This window comes from Staurois parvus, unplaced genomic scaffold (genome assembly GCF_062004578.1).
Source record: "Staurois parvus isolate SC_StPar_1 unplaced genomic scaffold, SC_StPar_1.0 ptg003642l, whole genome shotgun sequence".
In the NCBI taxonomy this organism is placed as follows: domain Eukaryota; kingdom Metazoa; phylum Chordata; class Amphibia; order Anura; family Ranidae; genus Staurois; species Staurois parvus.
Window position 1 is genome coordinate 154,485 of NW_028321438.1, and position 25,632 is coordinate 180,116.

Here is a 25,632-nt window from a genome sequence, read left to right on the forward strand (position 1 = left end):
TCGATTCGGCTGATTCGGCGAATTCGCGGAATAAATTCGATTCGATGCGAATATATTCGCTGCAATTTTAACTTATAAAAGGGTGTTTCTAGGCTTCAGAGAGCCTTTATATTAGTGCAGAACACTGTACCTTTAATTTAAATGCCCTTGGAGTCTGCTGGGGAAGAGAAATAATACTGTCAGTCAGTATGACATGCAGATGAGTGCCGTCGATCTTAGAATCACCGCACACTTCACTCATTTGGGCAGTCACGGGGCCAAAACCAGAGTGTGGAGCCACAGTGCGGCGGTGGAGGCAGCAGCAATGGGAGGCCATACAGCACCCTATGACAAAAATGGAACCCACCAGCAGTGTGAGGAGACCTGAAAGTGGCACATGGCAGCGTGTGGCGATGGAGACAGCAGCAATGGGAGGCCGTACAGGGACCCATGAGAGATTCTGGACCTGGCAGCAGCATGAGGAGGCGGTACAGGGGCCCATGGCAGATTACGGGCCTGGCAGCAGCAATGGGAGGCCCGTAATCTGCCAGCACCCTATGACAAAAAATGGAACACACCAGCAGTGTGAGGAGACCTGAAAGTGGCACATGTTTGGGGCATGATTCATGGCGGATTTAGTCAGTTGTGTCAGGAACTGGTGGTTTGAAATCCAGACTAATCCACGCCTGATTCATTTTCACAAACGTGAGTCTCTCCACACTGTGGGTGGACAGTCGTGTCCTCCGCGGAGTTACAATACCTCCTGCCGCACTAAACACGCGCTCCGATGCCACGCTACTGGCCGGGCATGACAGCCTTTCAAGGGCAAATTCAGCTAGTTGGGGCCAAAGGTCAAGTTTCGTTGCCCAGTAGTCAAGGGGATTGTCTACCTTGGTTGGCAGGGTGCTGTCCAAGTAGGCCCAAGCCTGTTGTTTGAGGTCCTGCTCCAGGTCCACCTGATGATGCTGCTGCTGCTGCTGCTGCGGCTGGTTAGTAGTTTCCTCACTGCGCTGGTGAAGAAAGCTACTCATCATCGACTGCAGACTGAGGCAGCCGCTGCTGGTGGAGCTGCCACTGCTCCTACCACCCCACCCCTCCCCTGCTGCCATGGCAGCGGAACGCGAGCGCACAGGGCCCACAGTGTCTGAGGATGGACGTTGGCGCACAAAGGCAGAGACCAACTGACTACATAGGTGGTTTTTATAGTACGTTATTTTGGCCTCCCTCTCAGCAGGTGTGAAAAAGGCCACCATTTTGGAACGATAGCGAGGGTCCAACAAGGTGGACAGCCAAAAGTCATCCCTCTGTCTGATGGTTATTATTCGGCTGTCGCTACGCAAGCAACTGAGCATGCTATGGGCCATTTGTGCCAAGGAATGCGAGGGACTCCCTGCCTCCATCTCCACAGCATACTGCCACGGTGCGTCTGGGTCCTCTGTCTCCTCCTCCTCTACCAGATGCTCCTGCTCCTCCACTCCTGTCCGCTGAGTGTAAAAACCACCCATTTCACTCAATAATTCCTGAGCACAAATGTCCTCCTCTACCTCCTCCTCTTCTTCCTGTCCTGCCCCCACAGGGGTCATGTGGCGTTGAGATCTGTGCGCCACGTCTACCGCACCCTGACCAGCCATTGTTAACAGCATTTGTTCCAGGACGTGCAACAGAGGAATGACCTCGTTCATCCCATAGTCCTGCCGACTCACGAATAGCATGGCCTCCTCATAGGGCCTGAGCAAGCGGCAGGTGTCACGCATGAGCTGCCAATGGCTGACATCGAAGTTACACAGGGGAGTACCTTTATCCGCTTGTAACATCAGGAAATCGGTGATGGCCTTTCGCTGTTCGTAAAGGCGGTCTAACATGTGTAGGGTTGAATTCCACCTTGTTGCAACGTCGCAGATCAGGCGATGCTGTGGAATTCCGTTCTGCCGCTGCAGCTCAAGGAGGGTGTGCTTTGCGGTGTAGGAATGGCTGAAATGCATGCAAAGTTTACGTGACATTTTAAGGATGTCTTGCAGTGGGATGGTGGATTTTAGGAACCGCTTGACAACCAGATTGAACACGTGAGCAATGCATGGCGCATGGCACAACCTTCCTTGACGCAGAGCAGACACCATGTTCTTTCCGTTGTCGGTCAACATGGTTCCGATTTTCAGTTTGCGCGGAGACAGCCATCTGTCGATTTCTCTGTTCATTACACTCAGAAGTTCCTCCCCTGTGTGACTACGTTCGCCAAGGCATACCAGGTGCAGAACAGCGTGACACCGTTGCGCCCTGCACATGTGATATGCCGGTCGGGTAATGGGACTTGGCACGGGGGTGGCGGCTGAGGACACGAAGGAAGAAGAGGTGGTAGAGGCGGACATCTTTGCCGGACCAAGGACGTGCAAACGTGGAGGCAAAAGCGGCGTGACCTGTCCAAGTTGCTGGTGCGGCTGTGCCGGCACCACGTTCACCCAGTGGGCCGTAAATGACATGTACTGTCCCTGACCGTAGTTACAGCTCCACACGTCGGCGCTGCCGTGCACTTTGGCAGAGACCGACATGCTCAAAGACTGGCCCACCATCTCTTCTACATGTGAATGCAGGGCTGGCACTGCCTTTTTGGCGAAGAAATGACGGCTTGGCACTCTCCACCGCGGCGCGGCACAAGCCATCATTTCTCGGAAAGGTGCTGAGTCCACCAGTTGGAAAGGGAGGGACTGCAGCACCAGCAACTTGGACAGGAGGACGTTCAGCTTTTGCACCGTCGGGTGCGTGCTCGCAAACTGTTGTCTCTTGGAAACGGATTCCAAGAAAGACTGCTGACGGAATCCGTGAAGAGGAGTAGCAGGAGAAGGAGCATCTGAACGAGCGGAAGATGCCAACGAGTGACAACTCCCCTCAGCAGAGGTGTTGGAGCCTTGACTGGCTGATAGAGGGCGATTGACGTCGGGTGACGGAGCAAGTAACGGAGCGGGTGATGGAGCGGGGGCTGGGGCGGGCAGAACCGCCGTATCTTTATCACGGTTTTCCCAGGCCACCAAATGGCGACGCTGCATATGCTGCCGCAACGCTGTAGTCCCAACATGGGCCCCCTGGCCACGCTTGACTTTCTGGCCACATAGTCGACATACGGCTACGTTTACTTCCTCGGGCAGCTTGACGAAAAATTGCCACACCGCCGAGTAGGAAACTTTGCCCCCGATACTCCTCACTGGCCCACAGCATGCGATACTTCGCTTGGTGAGGGAACACCAAAGGACAGGGGCAGGTAGAGGACACGTGATTTCAGTGGGCTTGCTCCCGGGCCATGCCAACTAACGGTTGTGTCTGACGTACCCACCGACCGTTGGCTGTAGGTGTCAGAGGTGACCTGGGAAGAGGAAGACGACCGAGCCAACCAATCGATGACGGCAGGGTTGTCGGTGGAGACACGACCGCTGGATGACACCGGGAGCACTGGCCTCTGGCTGCGACTAGTGCTGCCTCGACCCCTTCCTCTGCTGCCACGTCTGCTCGCTCCTAAAACATTGCCTCCTCTGCCACTCCTCTGCATGTTGTCTGACATACTCTTTAATTAAACGATTCTGTGTCCCTGAGTAACAATTCTGTGTCTGTCCCTGAGTAACAATTCTGTGTCCCTCAGTAACACTTCTGTGTCCCTCAGTAACAATTCTGTGTCCCTGAGTAACAATTCTGTGTCTGTCCCTGAGTAACAATTCTGTGTCCCTCAGTAACAATTCTGTGTCCCTCAGTAACAATTCTGTGTCCCTCAGTAACAATTCTGTGTCTGTCCCTGAGTAACAATTCTGTGTCTGTCCCTGAGTAACAATTCTGTGTCTGTCCCTGAGTAACAATTCTGTGTCTGTCCCTGAGTAACAATTCTGTGTCCCTCAGTAACAATTCTGTGTCCCTCAGTAACAATTCTGTGTCTGTCCCTCAGTAACAATTCTGTGTCTGTCCCTGAGTAACAATTCAGTGTCTGTCCCTGAGTAACAATTCTGTGTCTGTCCCTGAGTAACAATTCTGTGTCCCTAAGTAACAATTCTGTGTCTCTGAGTAACAATTCTGTGTCCCTAAGTAACGTTTCTGTGGCCCTAAGTAACGGTTCTGTGTCCCTAAGTAACGATTCTGTGGCCCTAAGTAACGTTTCTGTGGCCCTAAGTAACGTTTCTGTGGCCCTAAGTAACGATTCTGTGGCCCTAAGTAACGTTTCTGTGGCCCTAAGTAACGTTTCTGTATCCCTAAGTAACGTTTCTGTGGCCCTAAGTAACGTTTCTGTGGCCCTAAGTAACGTTTCTGTGGCCCTAAGTAACGTTTCTCTGGCCCTAAGTAACGTTTCTGTGGCCCTAAGTAACGTTTCTATGTCCCTAAGTAACGTTTCTCTGTCCCTAAATCTCTCCCTCAATACAGACAGGTCTGCCTCTCTTGAATGACTGGAGGCAAATGGAGAATTCTAAAATGGCCGCCATTTATAGCTCGACCATTACACAGTGCTGGCTGGCTGGCTGCTGATTGGCTAATGCGATCACATGTCATGAATGAATGCATTATGGGTCAGCGCGCCTTGTCTGCGCGCCTTCCCAGACATCCCCGCTCCGTCGCCGCACATGTCGCCGCCATTTTAGGAAAAATTTCCTAATATTCGAAACGAATTCCACTTCGCCGAGTTCGATTCGCTCATCTCTAATTACTACAGATGGTAACAGACGGGTCATTGGACGGAACCATTACTACAGATAATAACAGACGGGTCATTGGACGGAACCATTACTGCAGATAATAACAGACGGGTCATTGGACGGAACCATTACTGCAGATAATAACAGACGGGACATTGGACGGAACCATTACTACAGATAATAACAGACGGGTCATTGGACGGAACCATTACTGCAGATAATAACAGACGGGACATTGGACGGAACCATTACTACAGATAATAACAGACGGGTCATTGGACGGAACCATTACTGCAGATAATAACAGACGGGACATTGGACGGAACCATTACTGCAGATAATAACAGACGGGTCATTGGACGGAACCATTACTACAGATAATAACAGACGGGTCATTGGACGGTACCATTACTGCAGATAATAACAGACGGGTCATTGGACGGTACCATTACTATAGATAATAACAGACGGGTCATTGGACGGTACCATTACTACAGATGGTAACAGACGGGTCATTGGACGGAACCATTACTGCAGATAATAACAGACGGGTCATTGGACGGAACCATTACTACAGATAACAGACGGGTCATTGGACGGAACCATTACTACAGATAATAACAGACGGGACATTGGACGGAACCATTACTACAGATAACAGACGGGTCATTGGACGGAACCATTACTACAGATAATAACAGACGGGTCATTGGACGGAACCATTACTACAGATAATAATAGACGGATCATTGGACGGTACCATTACTACAGATAATAACAGACGGATCATTGGACGGAACCATTACTGCAGATAATAACAGACGGGTCATTGGACGGAACCATTACTATAGATAATAACAGACGGGTCATTGGACGGAACCATTACTACAGATAATAACAGACGGATCATTGGACGGAACCATTACTGCAGATAATAACAGACGGGTCATTGGACGGAACCATTACTGCAGATAATAACAGACGGATCATTGGACGGAACCATTACTACAGATGGTAACAGACGGGTCATTGGACGGATCCATTACTACAGATAATAACAGACGGGTCATTGGACGGTACCATTACTATAGATAATAACAGACGGGTCATTGGACGGTACCATTACTACAGATAATAACAGACGGGTCATTGGACGGTACCATTACTACAGATAATAACAGACGGGACATTGGACGGAACCATTACTACAGATAATAACAGACGGGTCATTGGACGGAACCATTACTGCAGATAATAACAGACGGGTCATTGGACGGAACCATTACTGCAGATAATAACAGACGGGTCATTGGACGGAACCATTACTGCAGATAATAACAGACGGGTCATTGGACGGAACCATTACTGCAGATAATAACAGACGGATCATTGGACGGAACCATTACTACAGATGGTAACAGACGGGTCATTGGACGGAACCATTACTACAGATAATAACAGACGGGTCATTGGACGGAACCATTACTACAGATAATAACAGACGGGTCATTGGACGGATCCATTACTACAGATAATAACAGACGGGTCATTGGACGGAACCATTACTATAGATAATAACAGACGGGTCATTGGACGGATCCATTACTACAGATAATAACAGACGGATCATTGGACGGAACCATTACTACAGATAATAACAGACGGGTCATTGGACGGAACCATTACTGCAGATAATAACAGACGGGTCATTGGACGGAACCATTACTACAGATAATAACAGACGGGTCATTGGACGGAACCATTACTGCAGATAATAACAGACGGGTCATTGGACGGAACCATTACTACAGATGGTAACAGACGGATCATTGGACGGAACCATTACTACAGATAATAACAGACGGGTCATTGGACGGAACCATTACTACAGATAATAACAGACGGGTCATTGGACGGTACCATTACTATAGATAATAACAGACAGGTCATTGGACGGTACCATTACTGCAGATAATAACAGACGGGTCATTGGACGGAACCATTACTACAGATAATAACAGACGGGTCATTGGACGGAACCATTACTGCAGATAATAACAGACGGGTCATTGGACGGAACCATTACTGCAGATAATAACAGACGGGTCATTGGACGGAACCATTACTACAGATAATAACAGATGGATCATTGGACGGAACCATTACTGCAGATAATAACAGACGGGACATTGGACGGTACCATTACTACAGATAATAACAGACGGGACATTGGACGGTACCATTACTACAGATAATAACAGACGGATCATTGGACGGAACCATTACTACAGATAATAACAGACGGATCATTGGACGGTACCATTACTGCAGATAATAACAGACGGGACATTGGACGGTACCATTACTACAGATAATAACAGACGGATCATTGGACGGTACCATTACTACAGATAATAACAGACGGGACATTGGACGGTACCATTACTACAGATAATAACAGACGGGTCATTGGACGGAACCATTACTGCAGATAATAACAGACGGATCATTGGACGGTACCATTACTGCAGATAATAACAGACGGGTCATTGGACGGAACCATTACTACAGATAATAACAGACGGGTCATTGGACGGTACCATTACTACAGATAATAACAGACGGGTCATTGGACGGAACCATTGCTGCAGATAATAACAGACGGGTCATTGGACGGTACCATTACTGCAGATAATAACAGACGGGTCATTGGACGGAACCATTGCTGCAGATAATAACAGACGGGTCATTGGACGGTACCATTACTATAGATAATAACAGACGGATCATTGGACGGAACCATTACTGCAGATAATAACAGACGGGTCATTGGACGGAACCATTACTACAGATGGTAACAGACGGGTCATTGGACGGAACCATTACTACAGATTAAAACAGACGGGTCATTGGACGGAACCATTACTACAGATGGTAACAGACGGGTCATTAGTGTGTATAATATAGGATAGACAATTACTAAGTGCTGCTGCTGGAGCTCTCCCATTGGTTCAGACATTCTGCACACATGCGTCTCTAATGGATATTACTTCAGTCCGCAGCCTACCGATACTACTTGAAGTCCGCCACTCGTGGCCATATTGATGCAGCTGTACACGTCTCCGCTTGCTGGATCCAGGGCATCCCTGGGGTGGTGAACCGACTGCCGTATGACGCTGTGTTGTAAGTACAATTGATATGATAGGTGACATACATTCATTGGGCTGATTTACTTAAAGGGTAAGTTCACTTTCTCCAGAAACTAGCCGGCTCCAGTCAATGGGCCCCGGAAGATATTAAAAACTGTGCAGCTTTGTACATCGTTTGTTAATTTCATTGTCATACCTGGAGGCCATTTGGAACCCCCAGAAGACTGTCTAAAAATCCCAGTTACTGACTCCCATGTCCTGCCATGTTACTAGGATGTGAGAACTGTTATAATCCCAGCATTATAGAGAAGACCAATGGGTCTCATGTCCTAGCAACGAGTCAGAACATGGGGGGTCACTAACTGGGAGTTTTTCATGCAGACTTCTGGGAGGACCCTAATGGTCTACAGGTATGACAATAAAATGAACTAATCCACTCTACAAAGCTGTACAGATTTTAAAACCTCCTGGGGCACCATGAGTTCCCCATGGTGGCCTCCATGAACTTGCTGTTTAAGGTCAATAGCCCACTTATTTTGCTGGGGAACTCCTCAGAGCTGAGAGAATGAAGTGATGCTCTGCTGACTTCCATCCTCCAATCTTGTGTGAGCTAAAAAAATTGCACAGTACACTACAATCAGCCAATGGGCAGCACAGTGGCTAAATGGTTAGCACTTCCGCCTGGTAGTACTAGGGTTGTAGGTTCAATTCCAAACCAAGGCACCACTTGCCTGGAGTCTGCATATTCTCCCTGTGCCTGCGTGGGTTTCCTCTGGGTACTCCGGTTTCCTCCCACACTCCAAAGACATGCTGGTAGGTTAATTGGATCCTATCTAAATTGGTCCTAGTATGTGTATGTATGAATGAAAGTTAGGGACCTTAGATTGTACGCTCCTCAGGGGCGGGGACTGATGTGAATGTATGATATATATGTAAAGCGCTGCGTAAATGGACGGCGCTATATAAGTACCGGAAATAAATAAATAATAGTAAATCCTCTCCATTGACTCCACTAGAAGTCTGATAGCTGAAGTAATGGCTGAATGAACAGTGTGCATCCCCGTGTGTGAGAGAAGAGGATGCTGCGTATTGCTTCATGAAGATTGATAACTTTCATCTTGGCGTGAATTGTCAGCTCCTATAGGAGATACACCGATCAGTCATAACACTTTGACCACCCACCTAATATTGAGTAGGTCCCCCTGACCCCCCTGATCTGTAAATAGAGAAAGAAATGAAATAGAATAAAGTGAAACCAAGTGCTTACATAATAAAAAAAACTATATGTATGTATTAGTCCCGGAAAACTTGGTGCAATTCAGTCCAAGACAAACGAATGTCCCAACTACAACAGATCCAGTCCCATGTTCGAAGGGTGTTCACAGTGCCAAAAGCAATTGCCAAATGAAAGTCCTTCAGTGATTGAGTGAGATCAGTCATGCAGAGCAGCTTACCCAATGTGGTGGATCTCAGCACAGGAGATCTAAATGCGCCTGCATTGAGTAAGCTGCTCTGCATGACTGATCTCACTCAATCACTTTCATTTGGCAATTGCTATTGGCACTGTGGACACCCTTAGAACACGGGACTGGATCTGTTGTAGTTGGGACATGTGTTTGTTTTTGGGGTAACAGCTATACGAATCTGTCACATGGAGTGCCCATACCACCAACATTCCATCCTCAGGGTTCACCCTCCTGCTAGCCAGGACATCATCCTAGCATCTGATGACTCCTCACTGGTCCATTCAGCTGTTGGCGGTGAGATTCATGGTCGTATATAAACAATGGTGTCAGGCAGAACTTCCTTCGTCTGCTTTCAGCTGTCGGTTGGGTAGTATGACGGATGGCAGCTGAATGAGACCGAGGATCAGTGAATGGTTGATAGGACACCGGCAACCATCGGCATCCTAGAAACCCACAAACCAGGTGCAGGAAGCATCCACATTAATGACAACTTCCAGGAGATATGTCTAGTTCTGAGCACCAGTGTCTCTCTGCACACCAACCCGAGCTTAATTACCCCCAGTTTGCTGATCTGAGAACCAGCGGTGATTCATAACCATTGTGACAGATTCATAAAGGGGCATTGGTAAGAAGTACCTGAATCCGGAGTACAGAAGATGGCACAGAGCTTTCATTAGATAGGTACAGGTCATGTTAAAGGGGCCACACCACCAGAGAAGTCTCTTTATAGCTTCAATAAATTCCCAATATAGACTTTTGTGGTCATGAGGAGGCTTTGGCTTCTGCACTGATTGTGCAAATTCAAATTTCTTCAGCTGGGAGAAGTTTAACTACAATTTCCTTTCTTAGGTGGACTAAGTGGGCAGGAGAACAGAACGGGTACCTGGGAGCCGTGCTACGCAAAGCTTTGGATAATTACCTGGATCGGTCCTGGTAAGAGATGGTTCAAGTGATGAACCTAATAACCCTAACCTTATAGACACTAAGTCTTCCCTATAGATCCTCAGCCTTCCCTATGGACATGGAGCCTTTCCCTACAGACATGGAGCCCTCCATATAGGCATAGAACCCTCCCTGTAGACACTCAGCCTTCCCTGTAGACATAGAGCCTTCTCTATAGACATAGAGCCCTCCCTATAGGCATAGAACCCTCCCTGTAGACATGGAGCTCTCACTGTAGACACTCAGCCTTCCCTGTAGACATAGAGCCTTCTCTATAGACATGGGGCCCTCCCTATAGACATGGAGCTCTCCCTATAGACATGCAGCCTTTTCTATAGACATGGAGCCCTCCCTACAGACATGGAGCCCCCCTATAGGCATAGAGCCCTCCCTGTAGACATGGAGCCCTCCCTGTAGACACTCAGCCTTCCCTGGAGACATGGAGCTCTCCCTATAGACATGGAGCCCTCCCTGTAGACATGGAGCCCTCCCTACAGACATGGAGCCCTCCCTGTAGACATGGAGCCCTCCCTGTAGACACTCAGCCTTCCCTGTAGACATGGAGCCTTCTCTATAGACATGGAGCCCTCCCTGTAGACATGGAGCTCTTCCTATAGACATGCAGCCTTTTCTACAGACATGCAGCACTCCCTATAGACATGGAGCCCCCCCTATAGACATGGAGCCCCCCCTATAGACATGGAGCCTTCTCTATAGACATAAGAGTAAAGTGCGGACCCTTCAGGAACATTCCATTATTAGTTCATACAGGGCAGAAGTTTGGGGAATAAAGTCCGGGCCCTTCTGGAACATTCCATTATTAGTACATACAGGGCAGAAGTTTGGGGAATAAAGTCCGGGCCCTTCCAGAACACTCCAGATACAGTCCATGCCTAGCAGTCCAGGATGATAGATAACGCCATTGTCTCTTTTTCAGGTCAGCAGCTCTTCTCTATTATGTCCAGGCAGCAGAACTCGGAATGGAGATTGGTCAGTTTAATGCGGCTTTTCTCTGTGAATTGGACCCGGTGAGTACCACCGCCGACCCTCCACCCGTCATCTCCTACAAAGGACCCTGAGATTTCAGACCATCCATTCCGTGTATCTGATCATTTCCTCGCCAAGTGAAAGTTACACATCCACAGACATATTCACCGCCAGGAATAGAGCAAAACGGATCGCATTTTACCAGCTTGACTTTGGTGACATCGGTGAATCCTCGCCAGCAGACATGTAACAGATTCCTCCATTCACACAAGTGAGGCGGAATCCCCACAACCCCCACAACTGTCAGAATACTGATTACTGAAGGTTTTCCAGCATGATCAATTTCTGTCCCACAAGGAAAGCCATACACCAATCAAAACGGAGCTGGTCCCTGCAGAACCGGCCAAATTTCGATCAGTCTGTGTCCAACTTTACACTGCCTGCTAAGTTGTCAGGATCTCTCTCTCATATATATATATACACACATATACACACATATATATGTATATACACACACAGGTTAAACTAAAAAAATTTGAATCTGGTGCAAAAGTTCATTTATTTCACTGCAGCAACTTAAAAGGTGAAACTAATATATGAGACTCATTCCATGCAAAGCAAGATAGTTCCAGCCGTGATTTGTCATCATTGTGATGATTATGGCTTACAGCTCATGAAAACCCCAAATCCACAATCTCAGAAAATGAGAATATTGCGAAAAGGTGGAATAATCTCGGCTCAATGTGTCCCACTCTAATCAGCTCATTCAGCCATAACACCTGCAAAGGGTTCCTGAGCCTTTAAATGGTCTCTCAGTCTGGTTCAGTAGGAATCCCATTCATGGGAAAGACTGCTGACCTGACACCATCACTGACACCCTCCATAAGGAGGGAAAGCCTCAAAAGGGAATTGCAGAAGAAGTTGGATGTTCCCAAAGTGCTGTATCAAAGCACATTAATAGAAAGTTATGTGGAAGGGAAGCACTTTGGAGCACTTTGTCTTGGACTGAATGACCGCAGCCTGGAGAGGATTGTCAGGAAAAGGCCATTCAAAAGTGTTGGGGACTTTCACAAGGAGTGGACTGAGGCTGGAGTCAGTGCATCAAGAGCCACCACACACAGACGGATCCTGGACATGGGCTTCAAATGTCGTATTCCTCTTGTCAAGCCGCTCCTGAACAACAAACAACGTCAGAAGCGTCTTACCTGGGCTAAAGAAAAACAGACCTGGTCTGCTGCTCAGTGGTCCAAAGTCCTCTTTTCTGATGAGAGCAACTTTTGCATCTCATTTGGAAACCAAGGACCCCGAGTATGGAGGAAGAATGGAGAGGCCCAAGGACCCAGAGTATGGAGGAAGAATGGAGAGGCTCATGGACCCTGAGTATGGAAGAAGAATGGAGTGGCACAAGGACCCCGAGTATGGAGGAAGAATGGAGAGGCCCAAGGATCCCGAGTATGGAGGAAGAATGGAGAGGCCCAAGGACCCCGAGTATGGAGGAAGAATGGAGAGGCACAAGGACCCCGAGTATGGAGGAAGAATGGAGAGGCCCAAGGACCCAGAGTATGGAGGAAGAATGGAGAGGCACAAGGACCCCGAGTATGGAGGAAGAATGGAGAGGCACAAGGACCCCGAGTATGGAGGAAGAATGGAGAGGCCCAAGGACCCCGAGTATGGAGGAAGAATGGAGAGGCACAAGGACCCCGAGTATGGAGGAAGAATGGAGAGGCCCAAGGACCCCGAGTATGGAGGAAGAATGGAGAGGCCCAAGGACCCCGAGTATGGAGGAAGAATGGAGAGGCACAAGGACCCCGAGTATGGAGGAAGAATGGAGAGGCCCAAGGACCCCGAGTATGGAGGAAGAATGGAGAGGCCCAAGGGCCCCGAGTATGGAGGAAGAATGGAGAGGCACAAGGACCCCGAGTATGGAGGAAGAATGGAGAGGCACACACTGCAAGATGCTTGAAGTCCAGTGTGAAGTTTCCACAGTTTGTGTTGATTTGGGGAGCCATGTCATCTGCTGGTGTTGGCCCACTGTGCTTCATGAAGTCCAGGGTCACCGCAGCCGTCTACCAGGAGATTTTGGAGCACTTCATGCTTCCTTCCGCAGACCAGCTTTATGGGGATGCTGACTTCATTTTCCAGCAGGACTTGGCTCCGCCCACACTGCCAAAAGCACCAAAACCTGGTTCAATGACCGTGGGATTACTGTTCTTGATTGGCCAGCAAACTCGCCTGACCTGAACCCCATAGAGAATCTATGGGGCATTGCCAAGAGAAAGATGAGAGACATGAGACCGGACAATGCAGAAGAGCTGAAGGCCGCTATTGAAGCATCCTGGTCTTCCATAACACCTCAGCAGTGCCACAGGCTAATAGCTTCCATGCCACGCCGCATTGAGGCAGTAATTGCTGCAAAAGGGGCCCCAACCAAGTACTGAGTACATATGCAGCTTCTACTTTTCAGAGGTGCGATATTGTTCTATGTACAATCCGTGTTTTATTGATTGCATGGAATATTCTCATTTTCTGAGATTGTGGATTTGGGGTTTTCATGAGCTGTAAGCCATAATCATCACAATGATGACAAATCGCGGCTTGAACTATCTTGCTTTGCATGGAATGAGTCTATCTCATGTATTAGTGTCACCTTTTAAGTTGCTGCACTGAAAATAAATGAATGAATGAATGAATGAATGCACCAGATTCTCATTTCTTGCGTTTCACCTGTATATAATCCATCGCAGAGTTATAATAAGAAGTCCCTCTCTACACAAAAGACACCCTAAAGGCATCTCAGTAACAATCCTGTGGCACAGTATGGCTGTAATTTGGCTTCACGTTCTGTGCCGGCTTCTGAGAAGAGCAGGGAGCCCATTACAGAAGAAGGGGGATGGGAATTCTTGGGGTGTTCTGTACACAAAGTACTCTTGCCATGACTGTGAAAAAATGTAGGTTCACTTGCCATACAAGACACTATGGGAATTTTACCCAAAATTCACCAAAACATGAATTGGTAAACATAGAAATTCACCCAAGGTTCCCCCGATGAAAGCTCCATTCACTGATTGGGGGGGGGGGGGGGTTGAGGTTGGACCCCTTTGTAATATCTTGTGATTGACTTGTCTATATGGGATTGCTCACTGCTGGGTTTTATTGTCCAATAGGAAGGTCTGGTGACCCGCTATCTGCAAATCGACTGTGAGTGGAAATATTACAACCTATCAACACTCAGCGACCAGCCTCCACCTTACGGTGAGTACGCGGCACAGACGTAGCGGGTACAAATTTATTAATCAGTAAAATGGACTTCCCCAAAATGTCAGTTCTGGTCACTTTACAGAACCAGAGTCATGGAGGTGTAGAATGGTCGGTACGGTAACTTCCATTTCAGATCACTTCACATGATTTATCAGTTATTATATGAAAACGCTCCAAAAACTCCAAACTTCCCCAGAAGTATTGCACTTTGGATGGAGTGTGGAGAGGTTGGGACCCTTGCTGGAGATTCACCCTCTGTGTGTCCTGGTGTCACTGAGACAGATAGGAGAGCCAACATGTGCGTCCTGGTGTCACTGAGACAGATAGAGATAGATGGGAGAGCCAACATTCAGTGTTGTCACAGGAGAGGGAATCTGCTGATGGGGCCACTGATGACAGTCTAAGGATTTCCTGGAACTGGGAGAGATTCCATTGACTTCCTGATGTGTTCTGAGACAAGAAGTGAAGAAAATTCTCCCCAACAGGACTAACAGGGACTATAACCCATCACTAATCTGGCTCTAGATATTGTCACAGATGAGGGTCCACTGGGAATATGGGGATGAGTTGTTGCTGTACAGAACCAGCATGCTGGCTGATTAGATCGGTGGACTTTGGGGGTCCTTGTGATAGAGGCACAAGTAGCAGCAGGGAAATCCGCACAAAATGCACACTGATATCTAAGCACCACCACCCACATATTACAGGCTGGGGGAAACCTTGCTCCTGAAACCTCCAGCAGAAGATTGGCACACAGGTCATCACAGACCACACACACTGCTCTCACTAGCTGCTCCAGGTTCCACAGTTCCAATATTACTTCTAAGGTTAGTACATACACCTATTCAGTCTCTTAACACCAGCCACAACTAGAGGTGGACTCGCCCACAATCGATCTGGCTGGACACACACAGGCAGATGGAAATCTCACATACAATCTGGTGTTCTCTAATGGTTGTGTGGTAGTTTGGTGATACCCCACATCTCTGAGATTACCCAAGATATTCTGTGAGCCGGACTCCTATGCAGTCACCTTCCCACACACTTGAGATCCCTGTCTGACAATGAGATCTGTCCCTGCCTATGGTAACTTCCACACCCTGCTACTAATCTGCACACAATCAGATTGGACGTCCCATCCTCTATCACCCAACAGCTGCAATATAAGGTGTGACATAAATGTAAAGATTTGAGTAGCTGAGATGTGATCTGTAGAAATATGACATTGTAGATTTAGCATTCCATGTTAATATAAGATGTGTTCAGAATTCAGTCAGAGACATATGGTCACCAATTAGCATCTGAAGGGACAGAGCTTCCTCTAAACTGGAGGTGACACCTAGATACCAATAAGACTTGTCACCTACTTCTAGACATTTCGGCTTCAGAGGCAGCAGGAGACCAAGAGAGGGCTCCGATCTGTCAGCAGATCAAATGAATATATTTCATCGCTCATAAAAGCTAAAATATTAGTTGCAGAGAGATGAAAATACTTCCTTCTGATTGGACACACTGTAGGCTACATCTGCATGTAAAACTGTAGTTGTAGCCACTGTAGAATCCCAGAGAAATGCAGAAAATTGTTATGTGGCGCCTGATTTGTACTGTCGCGATCGGACTGATGCGGTGGTGTTGGAAATTCAATCCCTGACTTGGTGATTCAAACCGTTCCTGGTCCAATCGACTTTGGGCATTTCAGTACCCTGAACGTCCTGTGGGCTGGTACAGGAACACCCCCCAAAGTTGATTGGCCAAGGGCTAATGTCCAGCCTACGTCCATATTTCCATAAATTGAGGACCTGGGATATGGACGTTGTGATTCGTATGGAGCCGGTTCTATCGACTGGCGGATCGCAGACTTTCTCTGACTTGCTCCAGTTGCAGGATAACTCTTGGTAAAAGTTTTATTTATGTTTTATTCCCTTTTATTTTATAGTCAATAGCCAAAATGTGTGTCTTCTTCTATTTTCTGTAACTTTTTATACTTTGAACATATTTTATGCACCGCCCACTTTCGGGATATTAAATCATAAAATTAATAAATGACTTCTGGGTACTTAAGCTCGGTGTCAAGGTCCTACCTTTCCTCAGGGTTTGTGCTGCTCCATGTGCTGGCATCCATCTTGGGTGTCTGATAAGCATTGTGGGACCCTTTATGCTCTCAGTCCTCTGCAGCTCCTCCCAGGAGGGTGCGGCTTATCACATTTAAGTGTCGGTTGCGGCCGTTCTTTGCATTCGTGTCCTGTATGTTGCATTGCAGCAAGCTCTTGTTCAGCTCTCTTTTCTCTCCTGGAAACCGACTCGGCTTGGACAAAGACTCCTCTTGCTCTGACCCTTGGCCCGTTCTGACCATTCTCTGTGTTATTCCATTACCTGACCTCCCGTTGCTGAACCCGGCCCGTGACCTGAGTATTCTTGCCTACCGTCTTGTACTGACTGTTCCGCTGTTATCGACCCGGCCTGTCCAACCACGTTATACGTCTTCCCATCTGGCCCCTACCCGCTATACGCCATTGGCAGCAGCCGTTACCGCAGCCGTGGGGTTACTCGGGGGTCACGACCTGGTCTCAGGCTGCGTCAAGTCCATCCCCACTATCAGGGGCCCTGGTGAAGGGCAGCCTGGGGCTTAGACTCCGCGCCCTGAGGGACTCCGGTCTGTGGGTCACCAGACGCTGTCGCCAGTCGGTGCGTGACCTTACCATAAGGCCTGCCTGACCATTCCACCACTCCAGCCCTGACACTCGGGCTCATATCTCCGGAGAGATTAGATTGTATTGTATTGTATTGCAGTGTCTTTACACGCTCGGTCAAGTTCATTGCCAATCTGTATGCAATTGCACTGTGTGTGGGCAGATTGCATGCAGATTGTAAAGGTAACAGATCTACCAGACGGAGATCTGTGTGTGTGTGGTGGCCCAGAAGGCCAGTCTGCGGATAAAACTGTTGGGTGGTGGCAAGCTATCGTTTGTGGTGTGTCTGGTGTGGGGGTGTGTGGACAGTGGAAGGGCGATTAACACCGAGGTTCTAGCTTGTACGATAGCTGGAGGAATTCTAGAAGGGTGTGCCACTCGCTAGGCTGCTCCCCAACCCTTAGCGTGCACCAGATTGTATATAAGATTCGTATCTGACCTGTGTGTGGTCGGCCAGCGGGATTGGAGTGGAGTCTCCCTCTCGTGGTGGCCAGAGGTAGTGCGGGCTGTGAAAGTATATCACAGCTGGTCTTATATATATTCAGATTAAGTCCCCCTTATTCCCTCTTACCCCAAGTCACGGTCGCACGTGCGTGCCTCGGTTAGCTAATCGCTGTGGGTGTGTGTGCGGTGGATCCGTGACATAAGGAACATGAGGGCACAGCCACACAGGCAATCTCACCCAGATTAGCAATAACTGACAACCGAGCATACAGGTTCTCATGAAAAATAAAAGGGATACATTTGCAGAAAATGTATCTCTCTGCTTATTGGCTAAATACGGCCCATCCCCGCAGATCAATGAGACCCCTCAGATATAATCCAGATTTAATGTTAGATCTCATTTTTCTACCTTAGATTGAAGTGAGTTGTCTCCTGCTTAGACTATTCAGTTTGGGTGGAAGGTGCTGGCTGCTGTATTTTAGCTCTTTAGTTTAGGTAGGATTATTGTGATAATCTCATAAATGTGTCCTGGTATGAATTATGGACCCATAAGTGAGAGTAATGATTCCAGATGTTCTACCAGAAGAATCTCGGACAGTACTCCGCATCAATATCACAATTCCACTGGTCCTCATTGACTCCAATCTAGTGCTCCACCATGGGAGTCTAGAAGGATCTCAGCTTGTACTCTACACCAATATCACTCATTCCACTGGTCCTCATTGATTCCAATCTAATGCTCCACCATGGGAGTCTAGAAGAATCTCAATCAGTACTCTACATCAATATCACTCATTTCACTGGTCCTCATTGATTCCAATCTAATGCTCCACCATGGGAGTCTAGAAGAATCTCAATCAGTACTCTACATCAATATCACTCATTCCACTGGTCCTCATTTATTCCAATCTAATGCTCCACCATGGGAGTCTAGAAGAATCTCAATCAGTACTCTACATCAATATCACTCATTCCACTGGTCCTCATTGATTCCAATCTAATGCTCCACCATGGGAGTCTAGAAGAATCTCAATAAGTACTCTGCACCAATATCACTCATTCCACTGGTCCTCATTGATTCCAATCTAATGCTCCACCATGGGAGTCTAGAAGAATCTCAATCAGTACTCTACATCAATATCACTCATTCCACTGGTCCTCATTGATTCCAATCTAATGCTCCACCATGGGAGTCTAGAAGAATCTCAATCAGTACTCTACATCAATATCACTCATTCCACTGGTCCTCATTGATTCCAATCTAATGCTCCACCATGGGACTCTAGAAGGATCTCAGCTTGTACTCTACATCAATATCACTCATTCCACTGGTCCTCATTGATTCCAATCGAATGCTCCACCATGGGAGTCTAGAAGAATCTCAATCAGTACTCTACACCAATATCACTCATTCCACTGGTCCTCATTGATTCCAATCTAGTGCTCCACCATGGGAGTCTAGAAGGATCTCAGCTTGTACTCTACACCAATATCACTCATTCCACTGGTCCTCATTGATTCCAATCTAATGCTCCACCATGGGAGTCTAGAAGGATCTCAGCTTGTACTCTACACCAATATCACTCATTCCACTGGTCCTCATTGATTCCAATCTAATGCTCCACCATGGGAGTCTAGAAGGATCTCAGCTTGTACTCTACACCAATATCACTCATTCCACTGGTCCTCATTGATTCCAATCTAATGCTCTACCATGGGAGTCTAGAAGAATCTCAATCAGTACTCTACATCAATATCACTCATTCCACTGGTCCTCATCAATTCCATTCCACTGGTCCTCATCATTTACAATCTAATGCTCTACCATGGGAGTCTAGAAGGATCTCTACCATGAAAGCCTAGAATAATCTTAGCCAGTACTTTGCATCAATATCATTCATTCTCCTGGTCCTTTATTCCAGCTGTTGTTCTACCATTGGAGTGCAGAAGATCCTCAGACACTACTCTGCATCAATAGCCTGTGATTCCACTAGTCCTCATTGTAAAAGTAAAGAAGAATCTTGGACATTACTCTGTGCCGATATCACACATTCTACCATTCTGCTGGTTTTCATTGATTCCATCTTGTTCTGTCATTGGCGTCCAGAAGAATCTCGGTTAGTACTTTACACTAATTTCACTTATTCCCCGGTTCTCATTGATTCCAACTGTTTTTCTGCCATTGGAGTCCACAAGAATCTTGGACAGTATCCTGCACCAATGTCACTTATTCTACCAACTCTTCATTGATTCTAGTGGTTGTTCTACCATGTACAGAATCCAGAAAAATGTTCGCCAGTACTCTGCACCAATATCATTCATTCTACTGGTCTTCATTGATCCCAGCTGTTGTTCTACCACCAGAGTTCAGAAGAATCCCAGCCAGTACTCTGCACCAATATGATTCATTCTACTGGTCTTCATTGATCCCAGCTGTTGTTCTACCACCAGAGTTCAGAAGAATCCCGGTCAGTACTCTGCACCAATATCATTCATTCTACTGGTCTTCATTGATCCCAGCTGCTGTTCTACCACCAGAGTCTAGAAGAATCCCGGCCAGTACTCTGCACCAATATCATTCATTCTACTGGTCTTCATTGATCCCAGTTGTTGTTGTTCTAGCACCAGAGTCTAGAAGAATCCCAGCCAGTACTCTGCACCAATATCATTCATTCTACTGGTCTTCATTGATCCCAGCTGTTCTACCACCAGAGTCTAGAAGAATCCCGGCCAGTACTCTGCACCAATATCATTCATTCTACTGGTCTTCATTGATCCCAGCTGTTGTTCTACCACCAGAGTCTAGAAGAATCCCAGGCATTACTCTTCACCAATATCATTCATTCTACTGGTCTTCATTGATCCCAGCTGTTGTTGTTCTACCACCAGAGTTCAGAAGAATCCCGGCCAGTACTCTGCACCAATATCATTCATTCTACTGGTCTTCATTGATCCCAGCTGCTGTTCTACCACCAGAGTCTAGAAGAATCCCGGCCAGTACTCTGCACCAATATCATTCATTCTACTGGTCTTCATTGATCCCAGCTGTTGTTCTACCACCAGAGTCTAGAAGAATCCCAGCCAGTACTCTGCACCAATATCATTCATTCTACTGGTCTTCATTGATCCCAGCTGTTGTTGTTCTACCACCAGAGTTCAGAAGAATCCCGGCCAGTACTCTGCACCAATATCATTCATTCTACTGGTCTTCATTGATCCCAGCTGTTGTTGTTCTACCACCAGAGTTCAGAAGAATCCCGGCCAGTACTCTGCACCAATATCATTCATTCTACTGGTCTTCATTGATCCCAGCTGTTGTTCTACCACCAGAGTCTAGAAGAATCCCAGGCATTACTCTTCACCAATATCATTCATTCTACTGGTCTTCATTGATCCCAGCTGTTGTTGTTCTACCACCAGAGTTCAGAAGAATCCCGGCCAGTACTCTGCACCAATATCATTCATTCTACTGGTCTTCATTGATCCCAGCTGTTGTTCTACCACCAGAGTCTAGAAGAATCCCAGGCATTACTCTTCACCAATATCATTCATTCTACTGGTCTTCATTGATCCCAGCTGTTGTTGTTCTACCACCAGAGTTCAGAAGAATCCCGGCCAGTACTCTGCACCAATATCATTCATTCTACTGGTCTTCATTGATCCCAGCTGCTGTTCTACCACTAGAGTCTAGAAGAATCCCGGCCAGTACTCTGCACCAATATCATTCATTCTACTGGTCTTCATTGATCCCAGCTGTTCTACCACCAGAGTCTAGAAGAATCCCAGCCAGTACTCTGCACCAATATCATTCATTCTACTGGTCTTCATTGATCCCAGCTGTTGTTGTTCTACCACCAGAGTTCAGAAGAATCCCGGCCAGTACTCTGCACCAATATCATTCATTCTACTGGTCTTCATTGATCCCAGCTGTTGTTCTACCACCAGAGTCTAGAAGAATCCCAGGCATTACTCTTCACCAATATCATTCATTCTACTGGTCTTCATTGATCCCAGCTGTTGTTGTTCTACCACCAGAGTTCAGAAGAATCCCGGCCAGTACTCTGCACCAATATCATTCATTCTACTGGTCTTCATTGATCCCAGCTGTTGTTGTTCTAGCACCAGAGTCTAGAAGAATCCCGGCCAGTACTCTGCACCAATATCATTCATTCTACTGGTCTTCATTGATCCCAGCTGTTCTACCACCAGAGTCTAGAAGAATCCCGGCCAGTACTCTGCACCAATATCATTCATTCTACTGGTCTTCATTGATCCCAGCTGTTGTTCTACCACCAGAGTTCAGAGGAATCCCGGCCAGTACTCTGCACCAATATCATTCATTCTACTGGTCTTCATTGATCCCAGCTGTTGTTCTACCACCAGAGTTCAGAGGAATCCCGGCCAGTACTCTGCACCAATATCATTCATTCTACTGGTCTTCATTGATCCCATCTGTTGTTCTACCACCAGAGTCTAGAAGAATCCCGGCCAGTACTCTGCACCAATATCATTCATTCTACTGGTCTTCATTGATCCCAGCTGTTGTTGTTCTACCACCAGAGTTCAGAAGAATCCCGGCCAGTACTCTGCACCAATATCATTCATTCTACTGGTCTTCATTGATCCCAGCTGTTGTTGTTCTACCACCAGAGTTCAGAAGAATCCCGGCCAGTACTCTGCACCAATATCATTCATTCTACTGGTCTTCATTGATCCCAGCTGCTGTTCTACCACCAGAGTCTAGAAGAATCCCGGCCAGTACTCTGCACCAATATCATTCATTCTACTGGTCTTCATTGATCCCAGCTGTTGTTCTACCACCAGAGTCTAGAAGAATCCCAGCCAGTACTCTGCACCAATATCATTCATTCTACTGGTCTTCATTGATCCCAGCTGTTGTTCTACCACCAGAGTCTAGAAGAATCCCAGCCAGTACTCTGCACCAATATCATTCATTTTACTGGCCTTCATTGATCCCAGCTGTTGTTCTACCACCAGAGTCTAGAAGAATCCCGGCCAGTACTCTGCACCAATATCATTCATTCTACTGGTCTTCATTGATCCCAGCTGTTGTTGTTCTACCACCAGAGTTCAGAAGAATCCTGGCCAGTACTCTGCACCAATATCATTCATTCTACTGGTCTTCATTGATCCCAGCTGTTGTTCTACCACCAGAGTTCAGAGGAATCCCAGCCAGTACTCTGCACCAATATCATTCATTCTACTGGTCTTCATTGATCCCAGCTGTTGTTGTTCTACCACCAGAGTTCAGAAGAATCCCGGCCAGTACTCTGCACCAATATCATTCATTCTACTGGTCTTCATTGATCCCAGCTGCTGTTCTACCACCAGAGTCTAGAAGAATCCCGGCCAGTACTCTGCACCAATATCATTCATTCTACTGGTCTTCATTGATCCCAGCTGTTGTTGTTCTACCACCAGAGTTCAGAAGAATCCCGGCCAGTACTCTGCACCAATATCATTCATTCTACTGGTCTTCATTGATCCCAGCTGCTGTTCTACCACCAGAGTCTAGAAGAATCCCGGCCAGTACTCTGCACCAATATCATTCATTCTACTGGTCTTCATTGATCCCAGCTGTTGTTCTACCACCAGAGTCTAGAAGAATCCCAGCCAGTACTCTGCACCAATATCATTCATTCTACTGGTCTTCATTGATCCCAGCTGTTGTTCTACCACCAGAGTCTAGAAGAATCCCGGCCAGTACTCTGCACCAATATCATTCATTTTACTGGCCTTCATTGATCCCAGCTGTTGTTCTACCACCAGAGTCTAGAAGAATCCCGGCCAGTACTCTGCACCAATATCATTCATTCTACTGGTCTTCATTGATCCCAGCTGTTGTTGTTCTACCACCAGAGTTCAGAAGAATCCCGGCCAGTACTCTGCACCAATATCATTCATTCTACTGGTCTTCATTGATCCCAGCTGTTGTTGTTCTACCACCAGAGTTCAGAAGAATCCTGGCCAGTACTCTGCACCAATATCATTCATTCTACTGGTCTTCATTGATCCCAGCTGTTCTACCACCAGAGTTCAGAGGAATCCCAGGCATTACTCTGCACCAATCAAACTAATTTCCCTGGACTTTACTGATCCCAGCTTTTGTACCACCATGCACAGTGTCCTGGAGAATCATGGCAGTAATCTGCACCAATATCACTTTTCCATTGGTCCTGATTGACCCCAGCTGCCAGGCAATGACATTCTTTGTATTTCTCACACTACAAATTTAATGTATAAAACAAATCTATTCCATACAAAGTAAGGGGCTGTGTTCTGTTCTAATATTCCTTCTTTATTCCTGCAGCTCAGATTAAGATGGGTGATCTTTTCTACACCCCCCATGTACGGCGGAAGAGGAACGTGCAGGCTGCTGTGCAGATGTATGCTGCGGCTGCTTCACAGCGAGAGCCTCAGGTAACAAAGTGCTGGTCCTTGTCCTCCTTATCCTATTCCTTCTCTATGTGTTCCATCCAGAGAATGAATATTATTCTACAGTTATAGACTTCATGGCAGATCTAGATTATAAAAACGAGTAATTAGGATTTGAAGTTTATAAATGTAATTTATAGCGTGTTGGCTCTCCGGAAAAGGTGAGCAGAGTTATGTGCAGATGTCATGTTCATACTAGGAATCCATGGGGGAATCAGTTCTAATGTTGGCAGCTCAGCCGTTCCGTATATTAGATGAAAGTTTTTATTGTACCAACAAATCTTTAATTTTATTACGAACCACCATGTCTGATCTCGCTTCTGTGTCTGAGATCACATATGTGTCTGATTGCGCTTCTGTGTCTGAGATCACATATGTGTCTGATTGCGCTTCTGTGTCTGAGATCACATATGTGTCTGATTGCGCTTCTGTGTCTGAGATCACATATGTGTCTGATTGCGCTTCTGTGTCTGAGATCACATATGTGTCTGATCTCGCTTCTGTGCCTGAGATCACATATGTGTCTGATTGCGCTTCTGTGTCTGAGATCACATATGTGTCTGATTGCGCTTCTGTGTCTGAGATCACATATGTGTCTGATTGCGCTTCTGTGTCTGAGATCACATATGTGTCTGATTGCGCTTCTGTGTCTCAGATTACATATGTGTCTGATTGCGCTTCTGTGTCTGAGATCACATATGTGTCTGATTGCGCTTCTGTGTCTGAGATCACATATGTGTCTGATCTCGCTTCTGTGCCTGAGATCACATATGTGTCTGATCTCGCTTCTGTGTCTGAGATCACATTTGTGTCTGATTGCGCTTCTGTGCCTGAGATCACATATGTGCCTGATCTCGCTTCTGTGTCTGAGATCACATTTGTGTCTGATTGCGCTTCTGTGCCTGAGATCACATATGTGCCTGATCTCGCTTCTGTGCCTGAGATCACATTTGTGTCTGATTGCGCTTCTGTGTCTGAGATCACATATGTGCCTGATCTCGCTTCTGTGTCTGAGATCACATATGTGCCTGATCTCGCTTCTGTGTCTGAGATCACATATGTGTCTGATCTCGCTTCTGTGTCTGAGATCACATATGTGTCTGATCTCGCTTCTGTGTCTGAGATCACATATGTGTCTGATTGCGCTTCTGTGTCTGAGATCACATATGTGCCTGATCTCGCTTCTGTGTCTGAGATCACATATGTGTCTGATCTCGCTTCTGTGTCTGAGATCACATATGTGTCTGATTGCGCTTCTGTGTCTGAGATCACATATGTGTCTGATCTCGCTTCTGTGTCTGAGATCACATATGTGTCTGATCTCGCTTCTGTGTCTGAGATCACATATGTGCCTGATCTCGCTTCTGTGTCTGAGATCACATATGTGCCTGATCGAGCTTCTGTGTCTGAGATCACATATGTGTCTGATCGAGCTTCTGTGTCTGAGATCACATATGTGTCTGATCTCGCTTCTGTGTCTGAGATCACATATGTGTCTGATCTCGCTTCTGTGTCTGAGATCACATATGTGTCTGATTGCGCTTCTGTGTCTGAGATCACATATGTGTCTGATTGCGCTTCTGTGCCTGAGATCACA

The 25,632-nt window shown here is 46.9% G+C and overlaps 1 protein-coding gene across 1 annotated transcript in view; it reads left to right on the top strand.

Moving 5' to 3' along the window:
* LOC149427584 (protein sel-1 homolog 3-like) overlaps window positions 1-25,632 on the top strand; it is a 154,023-nt gene that overhangs the window by 91,293 nt on the left and 37,098 nt on the right. The window contains exons 16-20 of the mRNA XM_089667878.1: window positions 7,699-7,826; window positions 10,108-10,191; window positions 11,138-11,228; window positions 14,352-14,439; window positions 23,911-24,020. Of these exons, the coding sequence (XP_089524004.1) occupies window positions 7,699-7,826; window positions 10,108-10,191; window positions 11,138-11,228; window positions 14,352-14,439; window positions 23,911-24,020 (501 nt within the window). The remainder of the gene's footprint in view (window positions 1-7,698; window positions 7,827-10,107; window positions 10,192-11,137; window positions 11,229-14,351; window positions 14,440-23,910; window positions 24,021-25,632) is intronic.